The sequence below is a fragment of the Anolis sagrei genome, chromosome 1 (genome assembly GCF_037176765.1).
Source record: "Anolis sagrei isolate rAnoSag1 chromosome 1, rAnoSag1.mat, whole genome shotgun sequence".
Lineage (NCBI taxonomy): Eukaryota > Metazoa > Chordata > Lepidosauria > Squamata > Dactyloidae > Anolis > Anolis sagrei.
The window spans coordinates 34,328,314-34,350,971 of NC_090021.1; the positions used below are offsets into that span (position 1 = coordinate 34,328,314).

The window sequence follows — 22,658 nt, forward strand, 5'->3', positions numbered from 1 at the left end:
GAGATCCCCTGTAGCTAAAAGGTGGGTTTTAGGAGATGGTGGTAAGAGGGGAAATGTATTGTAGCTCTCCATATGACATTTTGACTCTAGCTACCTCATCACACTAGAGTAAGTAAGTAAGTAATTTTATTGATTAGCCCTTAGGCCATATCACAATAAGAAACAGAACAACAAGAGAATGAATCCGCTTTAAATCTGGTTTCTGCCTTTTGCAGAATTCTGGGGTTTGTAGTTTAATGAGGATGTTAAAGGCTCCTCCTTAAACTACAAACCCCAGAATTCTGCAGGAGGCAGCAACCAGATTTAAAGTGGATTCATTCTCTAGTTGGTTGAAGTAATACATTTCTACAATGCAGAATCTCAGCCCACAATTTTGGGATGATGACAGTTGTCAGCAAGATTCACTGGTGTTTTCCATTTACGTTCTGGACCTGATTTAGTTGCCAGGTAGTTAAAGAACACAGATTTAATGGAGATAATAGCACTCTTTCTCAAATATCTATTCTAATGCATTTAATAGTAATTGCTAATGGTTGTTTATAAATCTACATACAATGAATGGTCCACATGTGCCTTGAACTATTTACCAAGTCCTGCAGCAGTGTTGTATTTGATCACTGGTGTTACTGCGCTCCCTTCATCTGTAGTGCATGAAACCTGGAATAAATAGGCTGAAAAAATGGGATTGTTAAAACACTTCAAATATTTCAAACATCATTTTTATGTCTATCAATTCTCATTCTACCTATCTGTTATGAAACGCTCACCTTAGGCCTGATGGCAACAACATTGCTATCATTTTGCCATCAAATAAAAGGACATTGTTATAATTTTGCTACCAAATAAAACATGGTTGTTCACTAAATATTACAGTGGGGTGCAATGTTAATTATTTTTGAAAAAAATGCCTATGTGTGTGGTTTAAAATAATTTAAAACTGTTTTAGCTGGTCTGACATGGTCTTCTTTTAGCTTGCTAAATCATTCCATATATGTTTTGCTTTTCAAAACAAACTTTGTTTTACTGTTCATATTGTTTTATATTGTTCAAGTGGTTTTTATTGTCTACTACCCTGAGTTTTTTAGTTACACGGCAAGATGTGAACGTGTAAGTAAGTAAGTAAGTAAAATGTAACACACATGAAACATGTTTCCCTAAAATCAGAGAATTGTGAGACTCAAACTGACTTTTGTCTGATGTCCTTGGCAAATATAGCCTGGTGTCAAAGCCACTGTAGATGCGCTGCCCTCCCTCCATTAGCACATATTCCTTCAGCGGTCCATTCAGTAGGAAGGTGTGACTCCAGTCAAGGTAGATGGTAGATAAATTGCTGACAACTGTAAATGGAGCTTCATATTGAGGTACTGAAAAACAGGAACAAAAAAAGTTTATATAAATGCAGGGAAACGCCTTTAGATTTTAGAGATTAAGCACGTCAATATAAACACTGCATCCCACTTTTTTCTGACTCAACTATGAAGAGAAAAAGATACTATATGGGCACCACTGTGGAGAATCAATTTATTTCCTTGTGGGTTTCTGCAGCTGGAAAATGGGACACACCACTATGTGGCATTTATTCTGAGCACTTTACAGTGTTCAATACATTTCATATACATTCAGTAATCCTTACAACATCACTTTCTAGCATCGGGAAAATTGTTCTTTCACAAAATGCAACCTTCCCTGATGTGCCAAGTGTTCTTACTTCATCCAACTTCCCTATAAAATGAAGCAGGAATAGACTTCTGAGAGGCTAGGAGAGTGACTTAGATCACAAAGGCAATTTTTAATAGGAGGTGAATAAGTATAAACACACACCCCACTCCAGTAAAAAGTGTCTTTAAATTGCATCTGTGTTTCCTGAAATGCACACTTTTATGACAGGAAATTTTGACAGGTTCATATTTTTCCTAAACTGATTCATTAGAAAACCAAATGGGCATCAAATGTTGATGATATAGGTTTTAAGTTGCTACGCCAGAGTATACATGTAGGTTGAGCATCCCTTTTCTGGAATTCCAAAATCCAAAATCCCCCAAAATCTAAAATTGTCCACATGGATAGTTGCGAAAGTGACACCTTTACTGTCAAGTGGTTCAATATATCCTAGCTTTGTTTAATGAAATTATGAAAAATATTGTGTATAAAATTACCACCTAGTTACATGTATAAGGTGTTATGTAACATAAGTGAATTTTCTGATTAGACAGGTCCAAGATATCTCATTATGCATGTACCCTATATACTACTCATGTATAAATCTAGAAATTTTGGTTACAAAACGAACCCAAAAATCTGGGTTGATTGATTCTTGGATCAATGTGAATATTATATCTTAACAGTTATCACAAAAAAGGAACCATCCTCTTCTCTAAGTAGAGTGGTGAAAGGCAAGAACTTAGCCCATCTATGAAGTACCTAAAAAAAACATCAACCCCCTCTACTCATGCGATCACAGGTCACTTCTGGCTTTTCAGAATGCCTGGGCAGGAAAATGGTGGTGGCACAAGGAGCAACTGAGCCTCTTAGCTAGCATTGGTACCTTCCCCTTTGACTTATCCATGGATCATATCCGAATCCGTAATTTTTGCCCCAAAATCTCCCCTCAGTTTATACATGAGGTTGACTTATACATAAACATATATTGTATTTGCAATCACAGCTATCTGAAGCATTTTGGATAAGGGATACTAAACCTTTTCTGGGCATCACTTCCAGTAATATATTAGAGGATTCATGTGAGATCAGTTCTTTCCATGGTCCCTAGTCAGGGTGAGTGTGTTCTTAACAGTGGTGAAAACCAGCCTATCTATCTATCTATCTATCTATCTATCTATCTATCTATCTATCTATCTGTACTTGCTCATGTAAACTCACCCTCTTTTTTTGTAGTAAAGCTGATCCATTCTGAAGATGTGCTACCCACTGAATTATAGGACACCACTCTTAGCTTGTAGGTTGTATAAGGCTGTAGATCACTCACATTGGAATGCTGGTCATTTCCTATATATTTAACTTCAACTGGACCAGGTTTGCAAGTCCTTACTGATGGTTGTAAAGGAGAAGGGCAGGAGGAATGCATGTGGAGTTCATACCTGAAGGGAACAATTATAGATACAGATGAGAAATACAAAATTGATAAGTACTGCTTTGCTTTTCATATTAGTGTTTAGCTGCTGATCAATGGGAAGTACCTGTTTCCAACTTAAGTGTTTCAGAATTCTACAATATTCTAATTAACAGTACTATATATAATTAGTTACAATTAAATTATATGTCAATATGAAAATGAAGCATCACTGACATCCTTTGAGCAACTCATCCTGAAATACTAGAGATGAACAAAAATGTCTCCAGTGTTATATTATGAGAAATCAGCAGCAAATTGTTGGATATACTGATGCATTGTGAGTCTAAATATGTTTTGACTTCCTCTGTTGTATCAGCATCAGATTTCTAGATGCAAAGTTGCTACATATGTGTAATTTTTCTATGACTGTTATATATGAAAAAGAACAAATAATTTGCCTGGTTGTGTTAGAGTCTGATATTCCTTTCTGTTTGTTTAAGAAAAGAAATAAGACTGGAGGTATCAACAAAATGCTGAATTTTAGTATTTATTAGTTTGGTGTGCATTTATGAAGATATAGTTCTTCTGATCCAACAAGGTGCTATACACAAATGGTAATAGACCAATTACTTATTTTGTCTACTTATCAATAATGGGCAAATGGGAGCTATACATAAACTCTAGCCCAACACAGATGTCATTGCATTAATCAAAGACATTTGATTAAATCCAGAATCTAACCAATGCTATATTTATTATTATTATTATTATTAACTTTATTTGTACCCCGCTAGCATCTCCCGCAGGACTCGATGCGGCTTACACGGGCCGAAGCCTCAAAACACAATACAATAAAACATAACACAACAATAAACAAAGCAAATCAAAACAATTAAGCAAAATAACCACAATGACAATACATCAAGACACTATTAAAACTGGTTCGGCCAGCGCAATGGGGTACAGGGTTAAAAGTGCTGAGATGGCAGGAGGAACGTGGGATTAAAAGTGTGGTGTGCAGCAGCATTGGTTGTGCTAAAGTGCATCTAGGACTTGGGATGGGGATTCCTAATCTGCGAAGGCACATCGGAACAGCCAAGTTTTTAGGTTCCTTCTGAAAACTGCCAGAGTAGGGGCCTGACGAAGCTCTTTTGGAAGGGCATTCCAAAGTCGGGGGGCCGCCACAGAGAAGGCCCTGTCTCGCGTCCCCACCAAGCGCGCTTGCGACGTAGGTGGGATCACGAGCAGGGCCTCCCCCGATGACCGGAGTGAGCGTGTGGGTTCGTAGATGGAAATGCGGTCACGCAGGTAGGGTGGTCCCAAACTGTTCAGGGCTTTGTAGGTGAGCACCTGCACCTTGAATTGGGCTCGGAAAATAAATGGCAGCCAGTGGAGCTCCTTGAACAAGAGGGTTGACCTCTCTTGATAATGAGCTCCAGTTAGCATCCTGGCTGCTGCCCGCTGGACCAATTGTAGTTTCCGAGCCGTCTTCAAGGGCAGCCCCACGTAGAGCGCATTGCAGTAGTCCATTCTAGAGGTGACCAAGGCGTGGACCACCCCGGCCAGATCTGCCTTCACGAGGTACGGTCGCAGCTGGCGCACAAGTCTCAGTTGTGCAAAGGCCCTCCCGGATACCGCCGACACCTGAGCCTCAAGTGTAAGCGAAGAATCCAGGAGGACACCCAAACTGCGGACCTGTGGCTTCAGGGGGAGTGTAACCCTGAGTAGCAGAACAGAATTTTTTTCACCCCTCTCTCAACCAAACAGGTCAACTCAGGAATCTCTGGGATTCTAGATTATTCTATAAATCTACCCATTTTTTTCAATCAAGATACCGTCTCTGAAAAGAAAAAAAGACAATTTTACATGAAAATATATTGTCTAGTTCAAATAGTCATCAATATCCCAAGGCCTTTTCCCACATGCAATTTTTTAAAGGCTCAAACTTCTTTCTAGGTATTAGTGCAATGTGTGACTTTTAAAGGTAATCTAGAAAACAGAACACAACTATTTCAAAACAAGTAATGCATAGGCAGTCCTCAAGTTATGATGAATATGTGTTCTGTAGGTTTATTCTTAAGTTGAATTTGTATGGAAGTAGGAACTGGTACATTTTTAAGTCTGACTGCAGCCAATATATAATTAAAGATAATTGATATGTGATAATTGGACTTTGAAAAACTTGGCTTGTTGTGAAAACAAGGATTGGCGATAAAACTTCAGTTGAGACACCCTTTCCCCATAATAACTCTTTCAGGAGTGAATTTCCCTCCCTAGGGGTAGATTTTTCTCACTTTCTGTTGTCTCATCCCCATTCTTAACTATGAGTTCTTTGTAAGTTAGGTGTTTGCAACTTGGGGACTGCCTGTATTTTAATTAACATAGATTTTATCGTCACCATCGACACTACTCTTGCAGTTACCTTTTCACAATACCATTGGGTTCCTGGGGTGCATCCCACCAAAAAAAAGCGGTCCTTGAGGTCACATTATATATATTGGGTGGAGGTTGTTGTGAAGGTGGAGCTGGCTGGGTGGTGATCTCTGCTAATGGTCCTTTGCTGCAACAGTTGATACAAGTGCAGGCTTCAACTCCAACAGAATAGGTGGTAAAAGGCTTGAGTCCATGGATTGTCTGCTGGGTTGAGGTTCCTTCAGACAGCTGATAGGACCAAAGCAAGATAGAAGGGGAAAAAAACAGATTAATTTAAGTAATGTGGGAATACTGGAGTCATGAAGTGGATGAACTAAGGTGAAGTTTAGTTTCTGTTGTAATTTGCCATCATGCTGGGCTGGCTTCAACTTACAGCAACCAGCCCAATTCAGATCTTGGAAACTCAAGGATGTGACTTCTTTTATTAGTCAATAAATCTATAATATGGTCTTCTTTCCCCAAATTATGCTAGAAAGTACATTGATGCCAGCATGCCCTCCATCCTGATATAAAGCATGCTCCCTTAGTCCATTTAACTTATATAATCAAAAGTCAATTATTTTAGCCTTCTGTGGTATATCATAAAGGCCTGATTGTGCCCTGAACCCCAGTAATGTTGTGTGTTAAGATGTGCTGAAATAACATATTGTTACTAACTCTAGCATATTATGTAGTATTAAAGAATAATGAAGGTCTTCTACATACATTCTACATACAAAATATGTATTAAATATACATTAAACCAGAGAGAAAGTATTTGACAAATACTTACCACAACATCTCTTCCTTTGGTACTGTTTGAGAATAGTCTGTAAAGACTGACTATTCCATTTGGTTTAAGAGGGGGGCTAATGTTCACTACAGCTGAAGTAGAAGCCACTGTGTCAAAAAGGGGTGCATGAAGTCCTTGAGGAGGAGCTGGTCCTGTCTTACACTGGGTCCAACTGCTACCAGTCCGACCTGCAGAGTTTACTGACCAAACCTTAAAAACACAAATAATAACATTCAAACCACAGCATTCAGAACAGCTTTAAAGCAATCTCTGGAGTTGAGAACCACATTCATAAGCTGGAAGAGGATTGCCAGATCAGGACTATCATAGACCCTGAAATTTCAGGGCCAAAACCTGAGACCTACAGATGATCCTTTGTGACTAGCCTTGGTAATGTAAAGCATGGTACCTTAAATCTCAAGCACAGTTGCACATAGTATGTCATTCAAATAGTAGCTGTAGTAATAATAATAAATTAAGGCAAACAAATGACACATACACATTTCTATTCTATTTAGCAGTGTTTGGAAGAGCATCAAACACCTACCAGGGCTTCTTTAGTTGTGTATTCTTGCATAGCAGAGGATTATACTAAATGGCTTGGATCCTTTCCAATTCTACAATTCTACACATTTTTCAGGTCAGGACTTTTGTCCTGAGTTTTTGCCTCATACCCACTAACTGTACACTAATGTTGATGTTTTGTTTAGATTTATGGTATTATAGAATTTTGTCTGATTATGTGTAGTTCAATTTATTGGTGTCAGGTTTAATTTACTAATGTTAGGTCTTAATTTGATGTTAGGCTTTAATGTTACTTTTATATGTGGGGGTTTCCTGGGATTTTATGTTGGTATTGTGTGTTTTATGTTGGCATTGAATGTTTGCCATTGTTAAACTGGAATCCACCCTGAGTCCTCTTGGGGAGATAGGCCAGAATATAAATAAAGTTATTATTATCCTGCAAATCCATATCTTCCAACTGGCAGAGACAGACTAGATTACCCTGTAATCCCCCTCTTTCAGTGGCCATAAAAATGTCCCAGCTTTTCTCTGAAGTTGTGCCTAGGAAGCTTCCCTCCAAACATGGGAGCTAGCTCGTGTTGTGCTGGTCCAATGGAGCCAGGACAGATCTGTGCCACTTCAGCAAAGCTTTTCCTATGTGATGAGGGAAAGCAATGTGATGATGAAACGACATGTAGGGTGACAGAGTCACCTGTCACCCCTGCCATTTTGCCACGGAAGCTGATGAAATGGCACCGGGGGGGGGGGGGGGATTCCTGCATGTGATGAAGCCCTAATACTTTGCTTTCTCATTTTCATTCAGTAACATCCAATGTAATTGCAGAGGGCAGTATTAATGAAATTGATCCAAGAGTAATATTCAATTACTGCTTGATATAAAAATATCCTCTTAAGAAGAACACTTAAGTCAGCATATTTTCTCTTACTTGTACCACTTTTGCCAAAAGTTTCATTTTGTTTTTTTCAATCAACACCTACAGGAAGTGGGATCCAGTTCTAGGACTCCAAGGTACGTTCCTTGGAACTGCACCTGATTAAATACAGCTTCTCTTTGTGAACTACGCCTACTGAATTTGTTTTTGTCAGCTTCCCAAAACTAGGTGATCTGCACACTATATGAAACTCAGCACTTATTAAATATGGCTGCTCACAAATCTGCATGAAAATTAAATTTCACTTTCATCAAGGGGAGAATAAACATATGGGAGGATGTATAATCTTATTTATCAAATACCATTTGTATAATTAAACACGAATAGCATAAAAGGTTAACTTAGGTCATCATTTGCATGAGTAAGTAATTTGTATAGTGTCAGGTACAATAGATGGAGTAGATGGATGTGTGAGTATATAGGGTTAAATTAGGCTCAATAATAGCGAAACACACAGTGATCAATCAGAATGATAGATCTAAATGGCAATACAAGGGGACTGTCTGTGTGATTTTTAGTATTAAGTATTCCTTAGTAAGCTTTCATGTTGAGCAGTTCTGACTGCAGCAAAGCATGCTCTTATGTGATCCCTTGTACATTTGGGGGGCACAATCTAGATTTCCTTTAAAATGGAAAACAGGAATACCCTTCCAGACTGTCAAACACATTGGTAGGAATTCTTGATCAATCTCCAAATAGAGGAAAGACTTCAAGAGAGCAGCAATCTAGACATTCTAGTTTCTAGAATGTCTGCCATATCACAAGATAAAAAACCAATAAAAAGACCCAAGATGAATAATTTCAGCAGAGCAGTCTCTGTGAAGTATTCTTAAATATGACTTATGAATTCATATGACCACCCAAGAAGATGGAAGGGGGGGGGACCTATAATCAGTGAAATATTGTAATTATCTAACCAATGTAATTAATTCTCAATTATCATGCTCACTTTATGAATCATCACTTCTGAATCCAGTACTGAATTCTGGCTCATTCATTTTTAATAACAGTTCCTCACATACATCCCCTTTACCTTTTCCACATTTTGGTCTGTTGCAACCTGGAACCAAAATTGAATTAACATTTGATGTACAAGGCACTCAGTAGAGTGAAGGTACAGAAATAAAAGTGGTGGATTTGTTTTGGTGAAAGGTGCATTTGCGGGAATAAAATTAACACCAGCCACTTATTATGCACCCAACACACAACAAATAGAATTTAGGAAGGATTGAATGCATAAGTTTGAAAAGTTTGCAGAAACTATTGTTATTATTGGAGGAGACACAAATGCAATTTTAGATGATAGATAGCATTACTCAGAAAATAAAATCACAAAACCAATCCTCTACCCTAAAAAAACTAATATGTAATCCTGGATTGTTGGCTTCACAGAACTGTGTAAATCCAAATAAATGAGATTATACATGTTACTCTGGGTGACATAAGATTTATTCATATTTTAAACATATTTTTGTCTCAAATAGCGTATCTGTCAGTATTCTATTCTATCCCCTATTCCAACCATTTTTCCATAATACTGGATAGGTTAAAAAAAAGAAAATGATAGTTCTAGAATTTGAAATTTTAACTCAACTTTTATTCAATAGTCAATTAAGGATTAAGTTAGTCCTGTCTATCTTATATCAATAAAATGTATTTTTTGATATTATCTTTCAGTGGTTCTATTTTTAATTATACTAAGTATCTGGAGGAGGGACATAGTTGCAGAAATCCCAATGTGGAAATATTTCAGTGCAAGACCTCTCCCTAACTGGGAGGTATGTACAGAGATAATGAGGTCCAGTGAAGCTTTAGCTGATCCACATGGCTGTGTGCAAAGATGTACAAGGACCACATCCTTTGTCTGCTTCAGCTCTCAAATATTCCTTAAGAATTTTTGAGTTCATTTTTATATTTTAAAAATATCAAAATCTATAAATTTCTCTATATAGAAATATGGTGTTTTTCTTTAAAAATGAATGGATAAACTCAAATTCCCAGATTCATCCATACAGAGCCAGGATTTTGAATCTATCTAACTGTAGGATAGATGGGTTTGAATGTCTGTGTATTCAGCTGTTTTCTCGATATATTTAATGGGGACACAGCCAACAGGTAAAATATGGCCTTCTCCATGCTGAAAGCTATTGAATTTGAATAGGTCAGATGGGGAGAAATTTCAGTCCAGTCCATGTTAAAGTATAGTTCACAAATTGCTTCATATGCAGAGAATGAAGAACCTCAGGCTTAAAAAAAGTGAATAGAGGAAAATAAAATTGACACATTTTCTCATTCCTTGTGAAGTAATGAAAACTTCTCTGAAAACAAAAGGGGAAAACAAACCATTGGTCATGTTAAAATCCATAATTTTGGATCCAAAATCTGAATTTGACTTATACATGAGGTCAACTTATTCATGAATATCTACAGTAAATTGTAACTCTTCATCAAGTTTAACTGTGATTTTCTTTCTAGACTAAAGCAATATTCTTTTCACCTTTCTGATCTGTCATGCACTCACTCTTTATGAGATCAGTGCTCTTGACAATTACCCAAAGGGGATTCTACAAATCAGGATTTGAAGCAGAAGGTATGTGGGTCATCCATTCTAGCTTTGCAGTCTTACTGTATATAACTGCACAATACCTGCAAACATGGCAATGTTGCATGATCATGCAAGGAACAACAATGCCTTCATAAAACAGATTTGCAGTACAACTATAACCTAAAGACATTGGTAGTTAGAGGCAGACAATAGCCCCCTGTACTAATTGAACTGCCCTCATGCTACCATTATCCCATTTGTCTGTTTTAGGAATATAATCTTCTTCTTCTAGAAGAGTGGTTCTCAACCTGTGGATCCCGAGGTGTTTTGGCCTACAACTCCCAGAAATCCCAGCCAGTTTTCCAATTGTTAGGATTTCTGGGAGATGAAGGCCAAAACATCTGGGGACACAGCTGAGAACCACTGAACCACTGTTTAAGAACAAATTCCCTGATAGATAAATCAGCTGTAAGAAGAACCGAGGGGGGGGGGGGGGAGATAAAAGGCAGGATGAAGGAGGAGCCAAGTAAATCCAAATCCAAGGGTCAATGTAAGTCAGTGAGCTTGAAGGGACATAGCAACAAAACTGTGAGAGATTTGGTTTCAGTGCCATTGCAAAATATCAGCTCTTGCCTTTGGTCATCTTGACCAGTTAGGATTTCACTCTGCATGGTGCATACACATCTGGACCACTATGCTAGGAAGAATGGATAAAAACAAAAACAAAAAAGAAGGGAAAATGCTCAGACAACTCAGGACAGCCCCTTTAATGAAACTTCTGCTACAAAAAGGGGCCTGTCCTGGACAAACCCGAATTAATTCACCACAAACCAGGAAACCCCTGGTTTGTTGCAAATTAATTTGATAGCATGTTTACTCCATGCTTTCTTGGAAGGTGCAGGATAAACCCACTACTTCCAGTGTCTGGACTGTAGAATACTGCAATCCAGACAGTATTCCCATAGTTTAAATCACTCTGGTCATCACCCCCCCCCCCCCCCGCTTTTCCTGGCATGTCATTTGTATGCATCAGGAGAACTCTGACAGCCACCTCATGGAGTCGGGGTGAGTTATTTTCTTGTTTACTGTGTTTTGGGGGCTCCTGGGAGGGGGTTACGGTGTCCTGGGCATTCCCGGAAGAACATCTGGACACCCACCCCAGAAAGCATACACTTTCTGGGGTGTGTGTAGATAGGTCCCCAGGATGTTCCTGGGATAACAGCCTGCCTGGAAAGGCCCTTAGTCTGATCATTTGGGATACTTGAACCATGCAGGCATAAATAATGAGAGTAAGGCTGCAACTTCAATAATTCAAAGACATTTTGAGAGCAAATGGTATGAGCTGGGTTAATCTACATTAAATTTATTTATTATTTATTATTTATTTATTTCTTGCATTTATTAACCGCCGCTCTCAGCCCTAGGGCGACTCGCGGCGGTGTACAGTACAAAAAGACACTTTACAAGGAAATCAGAACAACAACTAACATCACTAATACATAACATCTAACTTACACTAAAACATCCGCTCCGTCATATTATGGAATCATAGTCAATCTCGTAGTCATAGTTCGTTCCGGTTGTCAATACCATTAACATAGCACTTAGTTGAAAGCCTGCTCGAAGAGCCAAGTCTTCAGGCCTTTACGAAAGGCCATGAGGGAGGGGGCCTGTCTGACGTCAGCAGGGAGGGAGTTCCACAGCCGGGGGGCCACCACTGAGAAGGCCCTCTCTCTCGTCCCGGCCAGACGTGCCTGTGAGGCAGGCGGGATCGAGAGAAGGGCCTCCCCAGATGATCTCAAGGTCCTCGTGGGCTCGTAGGCCGAGATGCGGTCCGCAAGGTATTTTGGGCCGGAACCGTTTAGGGCTTTGTAGGATAACACCAGCACCTTAAATTGGGCCCGGTAGCAAATCGGCAGCCAGTGGAGCTGGAACAACAGGGGCGTTGTATGCTCCCTGCGTCCTGCTCCTGTTAACAACATGGCTGCCGCGCGCTGGACTAGCTGAAGATTCCGGGCCGTCTTTAAGGGCAGCCCCACGTAGAGAGCGTTGCAGTAGTCAAGACGGGATGTGACCAGAGCATGTACCACCGTGGCCAAGTCAGACTTCCCAAGGTACGGGCGCAGCTGGCGCACGAGCCGAAGCTGTGCAAAAGCTCCCCTGGTCACCGCTGAAACCTGGGGGTCCAGGCTCAGCGATGAGTCCAGGGTCACACCCAAGCTGCGAACCTGCGCCATTGAATGACAATGGAATGAACTAGGACTACGAATTTTGGCTATGACCCCAGGACCTGACGAAGCGGATTTTTAGTATAAGTATATGTTATGTTGTATTTGTCTGGTTTGTATCGTCACGGCTCACTGTACACTGTCTTCCTTGTTGTTGTTCACCGCCCCGAGTCGCCCTCGGGCTGAGAGGGGCGGTCAATAAATGCAAGAAATAAATAAATAAATAAATAAATAAATAATTCAAGGGGAGTGCGACCCCATCCAGCACAGGCTGTAACCCTATACCCTGCTCGGCCTTGCGACTGACCAGGAGTACCTCTGTCTTGTCTGGATTTAATTTCAGTTTGTTCGCCCTCATCCAGACCATTACAGCGGCCAGGCACCGGTTCAGGACTTCAACAGCCTCCTTAGTAGCAGGTGGGAAGGAGTGAAAGAGCTGGACATCATCTGCGTACAGATGACACCGCACCCCGAAACTCCGGATGATCTCACCCAGCGGCTTCATGTAGATATTAAACAGCATGGGGGACAGGATAGAACCCTGAGGAACCCCACAGGTCAAAGGCTGTGGAGTTGAACAGGAGTCCCCCAATAACACCTTCTGGGTGCGACCCTCCAGGAATGACTGGAGCCACCGCAAAGCAGTGCCCCCAAGACCCATTCCCGCAAGGCGCTCCAGAAGGATACCGTGGTCGACGGTATCGAAGGCCGCTGAGAGGTCCAGGAGCACCAACAGGGACACACTCCCCCTGTCTAGCTCCCGGCGCAGATCATCCACTAAGGCGACCAAGACTGTCTCGGTACCATGTCCCGGTCTGAAACCAGACTGTGCCGGATCCAGATAATCCGTGTCTCTCAAGAATACCTGAAGTTGTGAGGCCACCACGCTTTCCATGACTTTGCCCAAAAAGGGAAGATTGGAAACAGGCCGAAAGTTGTCAAATTTAGTGGGGTCCAGTGATGGTTTCTTCAACAGCGGCTTTATAATAGCCTGTTTTAGGCTCGCTGGAATCTTGCCTTCCCGAAGGGAGGCATTAACCACCACCGTTACCCACTCAGCCAATCCCCCTCTGGCCTCCCTTAGAAGCCAGGATGGGCAGGGGTCTAGGATGGACGTGGTGGGTCTCATTCCTCCAAGTATCTTGTCCACATCCTCGGGCTTCACAAACTGAAAAGAATCCATCAAAATGGGACAAGCAGGCGCTCGTGTCACATCCACAGAGACTGCATTTAATGTGGCGTCCAGCCCAGAACAGATCAAAGCGACTTTGTCTGCAAAGAACCGAGCAAATGCTTCACAGCGCGTGGCCGAATTGTCAGGGCTCCCACCTGAGGTGGGAGTCAAAAGACCTCTGACAATCCGAAACAACTCCGCCGGACGGTTTTTTGCAGACGCAATAGTGGCCGCAAAGAAAGTTTTCTTTGCGGCTTTTATTGCCGCGGCATATGCCCTTAGAAAGGACACAAACCGTGCTCGATTTGGCTCGCTTGGGTCCGAGCGCCACACGCTCTCTAGTTCCCTCTTCCTTCGCTTCATCGCTGCCAACTCCTCAGTAAACCAAGGAGATGGTATAGCTCGGTTACTTGAGAGGGGACGTTCCGGAGCGATCATGTCAATTGCCCTGGCCATCTCCCCATTCCAGAGAGCGACCAAGGCCTCAACATGGTCACCTACCGAGGTGGCGGGAAAGTCCCCAAGAGCCGTCAGGAATCCATTCGGATCCATAAGCCTCCTGGGGCGGACCATCTTAATGGGTCCTCCACCTTTGCGGAGGTTAGGGGGCGCAGTGAGTCTAAATCTGATCAGGAAGTGGTCGGTCCACGGCAACGGAGAGATGGACAACTCCTCCACACCGCCACCCTGCTCCCATCCCTGGCAGAAAACCAAGTCCAATGTATGTCCAGCACAGTGGGTGGGGCCAGTTATTCGTTGGGACAGCCCCATGGTTGCCATGGCGGACATGAAGTCCTGAGCCGCTCCTGTGAGGGTCGCCTCGGCATGGATGTTGAAGTCCCCCAGCACGAGAAGCCGTTGGGACTCCAACGCCAGGCTCGAGACCACCCCCGCTAGCTCAGGTAGGGAGACTGTAGTGCAGCGAGGTGGACGGTACACTAACAGAATCCCTATTCTGTCCCGGTCACCCACCCTCAGGTGGACGCATTCGAAATTTGTGGTCTGCGGGATGGGGCTCCTGGTCAGATGGATGGAATCTCTATAGACCACTGCGACCCCGCCTCCCCGTCCTCCGGATCTCGGTTGATGCTGTACGGAGAAGCCTGGGGGGCAGAGCTGGGTCAGATTTACACCTCCAGCTTCATCCAGCCAGGTCTCCGTAATGCACGCCAGATCTGCCCGCTCCTCCAGGATTAGGTCCTGAATCCAGGTCGTTTTTCCGTTGACAGATCTGGCGTTCATCAGCACCACCTTCAATGTGTATACACAGACAGTCCCCTAGTTATGAACAAGACAGGTTCTGTAGGTTTGTTCTTCAAGTTGAATTTGTATTTATTTATTTACTATATTTCTATCCTGCCTTTCTGAAACCCAAAGGTGACTCAAGGTGGCTTACAACCCTCAAGGCGGTTTACAACCCTACAGAACCTGTCTTGTATGCACAAGATAGGTTCTGTAGGTTTCTTCAAGTTGAATGCAAGTCAGAAGAAATACATTTTTAAGTATAGCTCCCTATCTATCTATCTATTTTTGGAGTTACAGTTAAAAATTATATATTATATAGGTTTTGGGTAGCATAGGGAAGGGTTAACACATCCCTGTGGTGTTTGTTTTGCTGTCTGCATCCCTGTCCAAAGTCTTCACCTCACTTTCTGTCCCTGTGATAATCAGATTTTGAGAAATGTGGCTTGTTATGGAAACAAAGAATGGTGATAAAGCTTCTGTGGAGACACCATTTCCACATGATTTCTCTTTCAGGGACAGATTTCCTCTCACTTCCTGTTGTCTCATTCCTGTATTTAAATGTGACTAGTTTGTAAGTCAAATGTTTGTAGCACTGGGACTGCCTGTATATATACACATACATATAAATCTGTATGCATGTGCATGGCACAATAAAACCAATGCAATTAAATTTAATGTAGACACTGAAGACTAGTATATTCTTGGACTACACGCTGTAAGTCAAAAGACATTTCTTGACTTATTAATACTGCATTTGTGATGATGACATACACTGTTCTCAGCATCTTAAAATAGTCTTCAGATAAGAGATTCAGGTTTATATCTTCTGGTCAATTGCAGGAAAAAGGGAACAGAAAGTACTTTTGCCTTGAATTCATTGACTGTATATTACCTCTCTTATAATTTAATCTTACATCATGCTGTGCAGCTCTCACATCCAAACCCTTGCCAAAATCGCTGTCATTATTAGAAGTTGCATGGGCTTAAAAAAGCCATGAGAGGGCTCCAGATTCATCTACACAAGCAGTAATTCAGATGTCTTCATCTTTACTTTTTTGGCTACTTGCCCAGAGAGCACTTTGAAAAAAAGAAGAGCTCTGTAGAATCTAACTGTTTAGGGAACTAAGGAATTCTAGGCACAGCAAAGCAAAACTTGTTTAGTGACTGAAAAAATTGTGCCTCCTCAGAGACCTGTTGCTGCAGAGCAGTAATGGAATGGCTAGATGACACCATGGGCAACCAAGGTGGTGGTATGTCAAATGATTGGGAGGACCTCAACCTTACAATATGACAGAAGAATGGTCCCCAGGCAGCAATTACATTGGTGACCACTACATTTGTTCAACAGTTAACTGATCTATATTGTCTTTCTCTCTAAGGTACAAGGAAAATTGAAGCATTATTATTCCAAAGAGGAATTGGACCTAGTTTTAATTGTCAGCAACCCTTAGCATATTATAAGGTAAGTTTCAGACATAGAGACAGAGACAAACATTTCAGACCTTGTACTGTAACAATTTACAGCTTTCCATCTATCCAAAACAAGGTACCAGGTCGGGGATGGAAAAACTGTAGTTTTCTAGCTGTGGAACTACATTTCCACCCATCCACCACCAATTACTAAAATCTAAGCATATATTAAGTGGGGTTTAACTGTGTCTAAACAGCCACAGGTCCCTAGGTCAAGTATCAAATACTATGTGTCAGAGATGGCACCTGGCTTACGTTGATACTTTTAGATCTATAGATACTTTAAAAATGAAAACTGGCACATCAGACAACAGTACAACATTATCTAGAATGGCAATGGTTAATGGCCCACAGAGGCTTTGTAAAGTACTGGAGTTTCTAGACCACGATGCGATCATCAATACATAGAAGTTAGTAAAATTTGAATTGGGTGGGGGACACACCAAATTAAAAGTTATGATGCCTTAAAGTCTTCAGCTTTAGTGATGACTGTGATGGATACGTTTCTCCTGGCACTTGATTGCTAGTGTCACTACATGAGACAATAACTTTAATGATATGAGGATTTTAAAAACACTAACATATACAAAATCAGAATAAACATATATAAACCTGAAAAATAAAGAATGTCTCTGTACGGGATCACCTTCTGCACAATCCGCTCTTTAGGACACTGAGATCCTCTGGGGGATGTTTACTCCAACCAGCTAGAACCTGATTGACAACCATCACCCAAAGGACCTTTTCATTGGCCGGCCTACACTGTGGAATAATATGCCAGAAGAGATCCAATAGCTAAACAAGCGATCAAAATTTAAGACTCAACTGAAGGCCCATCTCTTCTTGCAGGTCTAACCAGTCAACTTGATGTGCTTTGGATGTGCTTTGGATTTACATACTATTACCACTGTATTTTAACCTTTGTATCCTGTGTTTGATGTATGTTTTTTTATAATTGTGTGTTTTGATATGTGTTTTTTATTCTATGTCTTTTATGTTGATGTAATTTGATGTGTTTTGCCTTTGTTGTACCCCACCTCCAGCCATTTGTTAACAAATATAATGTATTAGTATTAGCTGGATTTTGCTTTGTTTTACGTATTCATTTTGTCTAGTTTTTCATTGGCTTCAGTTCATATATTTATGTAACTTGCTGTAGAATCATAAATACAAATAGTGATGATTCACAATGGCAATTCTTAGCCTCAGAGGTCAGAGTCTGTCATATATGGGTTAAACTAAGTAGATATGGGGACAAGGCTTTAACTGTTGCTCTCAAGAAATTTTCCAGGTTGTAACAGAAATTTGAATTTAGTTTTATTGTATGGGCAGAAGAAACATCTCCAAATCTCCAACTTAACTGGTGCATTTAGAGGAATTGCAACCCTTATAGAAGAAGGCTTTCAATTGTCATATATGCAAAAATCAAGACTACACGAAGATAAGACATTTCTAAATAGTGGTGTTTGCAAGAGCAGTAGCTATAACATTTGCTAAAGAAAATGGTAATAATGTAACACCAGGCCCAAATTCCAGTCCAACTTTCCCTTTATGCCTGATAATTTTCTAATACTAAAATTTACATTAAAAAGACTCATTTTATGGATTATTTTTCCAGTAGTTTCTCTGCATCAGGAGGTCTAAACAGAGACAAAAATCCTTTAGTGAGATAACATGATGCAGTAAAACCCAAAATTTGGAAGATTATGTCCATATAATAGGCATACATTAAAAAACATCAACTCCCACTTTGAGAACTGGTTCCCTTTGAGGGGAAAACATAAAGTATGGTGTTGAATAGGTCTGACACAAAAAAGGTTTATCAAAGTTTCAACCAATTCTTGTTCCTTTTAATATTCTATCACATCAGTTACAAAGATGAGATGCAAACAAGTTTAACTCCAAACAGCAGACAATTTAATAATTTGTTTCCTATGGGTACATAATGAGATAGTTAAAATATTCCCAGGAGAGAGATAAGCAGATATTAAAAGGTCTTTCCAATACCTGTAATGGCTAAGGGCAACAGCTAATTCAATAGATTCGATCAAAATCACTACTTCTTTCAGTGCTGCTGATTTATTACTTTGGCTGTAGTTAGTCATCACTCATTTTAGTTTGCTTTTCACTGCTCATAAATTATGCCTTATAAATAAAAAGATACAATCAAGGAAATCATATCAATTCATCTACAACCCTGGGGTGCATTTTTCCATGGCACCCACATTAATGCCTTTTTAAAGGATAGGTTTGTCAAGGTGTTTGAATATGTCAGATCACAATCTACCCAAGGAGCTTTTGCCAGACTCCTAACAGGCTCATTACCAATATGAAATGACCAATAAATTGGATACCTTTGTTTGGTTAGAGAATAAACAAATAATAGTTGTACATACATAATAGCAAAGAAGGGTACTCTAATTTGCAAAAATTGCTCTTTCATATATGTGATGAACACAGGAGTTTTCATTTAAATTGGGATCAGCTTCCTGTTCTGTGAGCAAAGCAAGAGATGATGTTAAAACAGATCATGATGCTTGTCAGTTTAATATATTTCTATCTTGCTTTCCCATCTCTACTAAAGGAAAACCAGGAAACTGGCAATAAAAATACTAAAGTGATACACGATGCTACACAATTAAGGTCTACAAGAGCAAGATTGACTTTTCAAAGACATGGAGAAATAAATATACTTCTATTCCTTTCCATTTCAAATCTAATAAGAAGCTAGTGTTGCAGGCTCCAAGAAGGACATTTTCCATAAATTGTGCCATCATAGAAAAGGCTCTGCACTTTAAAGACATGTGCCAACCTTACCCGTGATATATGGGGCACCCAAAGCATGGATCTTTGATATAACAAAATGTGACCTTGTCAGAAAGTCATTTATAGTAGGCTCTATATTCTGTATTTTGAATGAGAAAATAAGACAGAGCTGATTGCTTGAGCCTGCCTTCATCACCATAAGAGGGTTTATATTATGCTTGCAGTTTCCCATGGCCCATCAGAAACCATTCCAGATATTCCATCCCTTTTGAGGCACAGCTTCCCATTGTAGCCCTATTACATGTAATGGAACATAGGGAGAAGGCAGATCTAAGGCCATGTCTACACAAACAATGGGTTGACATAAGAGAATGCACAAAAAGTACAGACTTACTATAAAAGAGACAAAACTTCAATTCCTAATTATACTAAAGCTATCAAATATTAGAAGAACGATGCTCTGGTGATGCTCCAGTGCAGCTCATGAGTGTCCCCAGAGTCCTTTGACTAACCATATGGCCAGTTGGGCTGAGAGTGCATCAGTGTTGTCACTGTCACTGCCAGCAAAGAGCTACCTGGTCACATTTCTGGTTGCTGAAATGTGACATCATAAAAATGTGACATCAGCAGGAAGCTCCTGGCAAGGACCTGCTTGCTGGCAGCAATGTAGCAGTAGGTTCATTGGAGTTGTGAACAGTGGATCAGACTGGATCCACTCAACATTCTAGGATCACTGCAGAGTTTCCTAGAAGCTACAGAGTAACTCCTGTATTCCTCTGTCCCTCATAAATGGTTAATGACGTCACTCTATTTCGGCTTGTAGACATGTCCTAAGTCAAAATTAGAAACCATATGAAAAGACATAAACAGCAATGCAAATAAAATTTTAAAAATCTGCTACACCTAGTTTAGAATCCACCAATATATTAAAATGTTGCATCTCCATACCCATTGAAGTAAATTCTACCAAAGAACTTTTAACCATCTTTGTGCAAAGCATGTGCCCTCCCACAGTTTTGCCATTTCTCCCCTTGTTGCCCAAGTGTGGTGAATGGAGTTCTGCTAAAGCTAAAAGAGAAAGAGAAAAAAGACACTTAATTTCCTGACCTCACTTGTGCTGTTAATGTCAAACCCATCAAGCTGGACCTTGATGACTGACAGAATTCTTTTAAGTGTTGCAAAGGGTCTGGTTATAGTGGCTTAATTTTAGCTTCATTCAGCTGGAGGAAATTTAGTCGCATTTAAAATTTTATGGCCAGAAAACAAGCCTCCAAGAGAGAAGTAGAAAAATCAATATAGTGCTTAAGTGCAATATAAATCTAGGTTCCATCAGCATAATAGTGAAAGCCAATTCCTATACTTATGAATAAGGTGTCTCATAGGCCACATATAAATGGTCAACAATGGAGGAACTAAGAATATATCCCCAAGAAAGTGGGTTGAAACATATATGAACACTCACACGCGTGCCCCAGTTCAATATAAAACAGCACAGTCCTAGAAGATATGTAGCTTAATTGTAACTGGTCAAAGCACTGTGGGACCCTCCCATCTTCTGCATGGATTTTAATAAGGGATTAATAAAGAACAGGTGGAGAAAATGATGGGGCAAATATGATCAGAAATATCTCATTTTGACTAAGGAGAACTGGACTACACAGGGAGGCTTTCAGCAAACTGTTATTCATTGAATCCTAGTGAAACACAGAGAAAGAGCAGACAATGAACAAATTTCCCTGAGCTGCAGTAAAACCATAAAAGTCCTAGGAAGAACGTGGTCCCTATAGTGTCTGTGAGGGTAAGGTAGTTATTAAGAATCCTAGTGGTGTCGGCCAAAAGCTTAGAGTATTTCCTTCAAACCTATAGTCTAACAATGCTTTCTGGCTTAGTTTCTTATCCAGGTTAATAACCTGAGATTCAGCAAGGGTTAGCTCAGCCATCAACCTTGGAAGAGTGGGGGGATGCTGCTTTCACCCTATTCTGTAAGGGGCCTGGTCATTTGGGATACAAGACAATCTTCTGCCCAAGCATAGGTATTGCTTGACTTGGTGGGGGCAGCTCACCTTGCCCAATCTTACCATACCTCACCCTTCCAAATCCCACATCCTGCTTCACTTGTCACACTGAGGAGAGGACAAGTTTGTTTTCTGCTACTCAAAAGACCAGGACATGGAGCCAATGGATTCAAATTGCCAGAAAAGGGATTCCACTTAACCCTTAGGAAAAACTTCCTAATGGTTAGAAATGTGAAAATCACTGCCTTGGAGTGCAGTGGAGTCTCCTTCTCTGGAGGTTTCTAAGCAGAGGTTGGACTACCATCTGACAGGATTGTTTGGATTTTCCTGCATGGCAAGGGCTTGGACTGCATGACTTTTGGGGTCTCTCCCAACTCTATAATTTTATGTTGGCCTGTAGGCTTTCAGAATAAGGGCTAAGAGCTGCTTCTTAAATTGGGGGTCCTGACCCCAAATGGAGGTTTCCTAGCTCAATGTTGGAGTGATTAATAAAAATTGGCAATAGTAAAAGAATGTCACCCATTTACACAAATCTGTAAGCAACAATGTGTTTTCAGTGGACTCTGCAGAAAATGCTTGAGCTGTACTCCACAAGAAGAAAAATCAATCTGTTCAGTAAGTCTTGCAAAAGCTGATCTATTATCAGTAAAAGTTTGATTTTCATTCCTATTTTATAGACCTATATATCTGGGGTCACATAAAAATTTATTGCACAGAAAGGGGTCGCAAGTAGCAAAAGTTTAAGAAGTCCTCCTCTAGGGATGGGATTGGCAATCAATAGAGAATGCTGAATTAGATTATCTGATTTGACATTAAATAGCTTCATATACTTCTTCTGTTTTCTATAATGTTCTCCTTATGCTTACTTTTGTCTACATGTACCAATGTTATGGGCTAGAAGAAACAGGGTTATGTGGGTCTCCAAAGAATAGTTGTATTCAATTAAGTTTTCATACTACAATAAAATCATACAACAACAACAATTATTAATTGAAACACCGTTGTCACTTAATTGTTTAAAGTCTCACACCATTCCAACTGTCCTGATTTGGCAGGGACAGTCATGATAAACTTTCTGGCATCTCACTTTCACAACTTTTTAAAAATGACCTTATTTCCTCTTCCCATGTTTCTTTTTTCATTCTCAGATTACTTCGGTTGCTGAAAAAGGAGCTCAAAGTGCAAAAGTAGTTTGCATTCAGTTAAATTAGTAAAAGGGAGAGGATGGGATAAAGAATTGCCCTTCCCTGCAGGCTCAGGCAAAATGAAATTGTTGCAGCCTTTCCCAGCTCATGAGTTCTTCCTCCTTAATAATTTGTGTTTAGCAAAGTTTTCTGAACCACATTGAGCACCTGTACGTTCAAAGGCAACTGCTTCCTTCAGCTAAAAAGTATCATAGACATTCTGAAAATATTTAATTTTTTTCACAGAGTCCAGTTACAAGAAAAATATACCCTCTGGTGCATTAACTGTGAGAAAA

General features: G+C 40.4%; 1 protein-coding gene across 2 annotated transcripts in view; it reads right to left on the minus strand.

Annotated features, from left to right (window-relative positions):
• USH2A (usherin) overlaps positions 1-22,658 on the minus strand; it is a 546,480-nt gene that overhangs the window by 15,393 nt on the left and 508,429 nt on the right. For both annotated transcript variants that reach the window (XM_060754270.2, XM_060754269.2), the window contains exons 65-69: positions 6,279-6,488; positions 5,496-5,734; positions 2,881-3,098; positions 1,188-1,364; positions 588-671 (exon numbers count right to left, since the gene is read on the minus strand). In XM_060754270.2, coding sequence (XP_060610253.2) covers positions 588-671; positions 1,188-1,364; positions 2,881-3,098; positions 5,496-5,734; positions 6,279-6,488 — 928 coding nt within the window. The remainder of the gene's footprint in view (positions 1-587; positions 672-1,187; positions 1,365-2,880; positions 3,099-5,495; positions 5,735-6,278; positions 6,489-22,658) is intronic.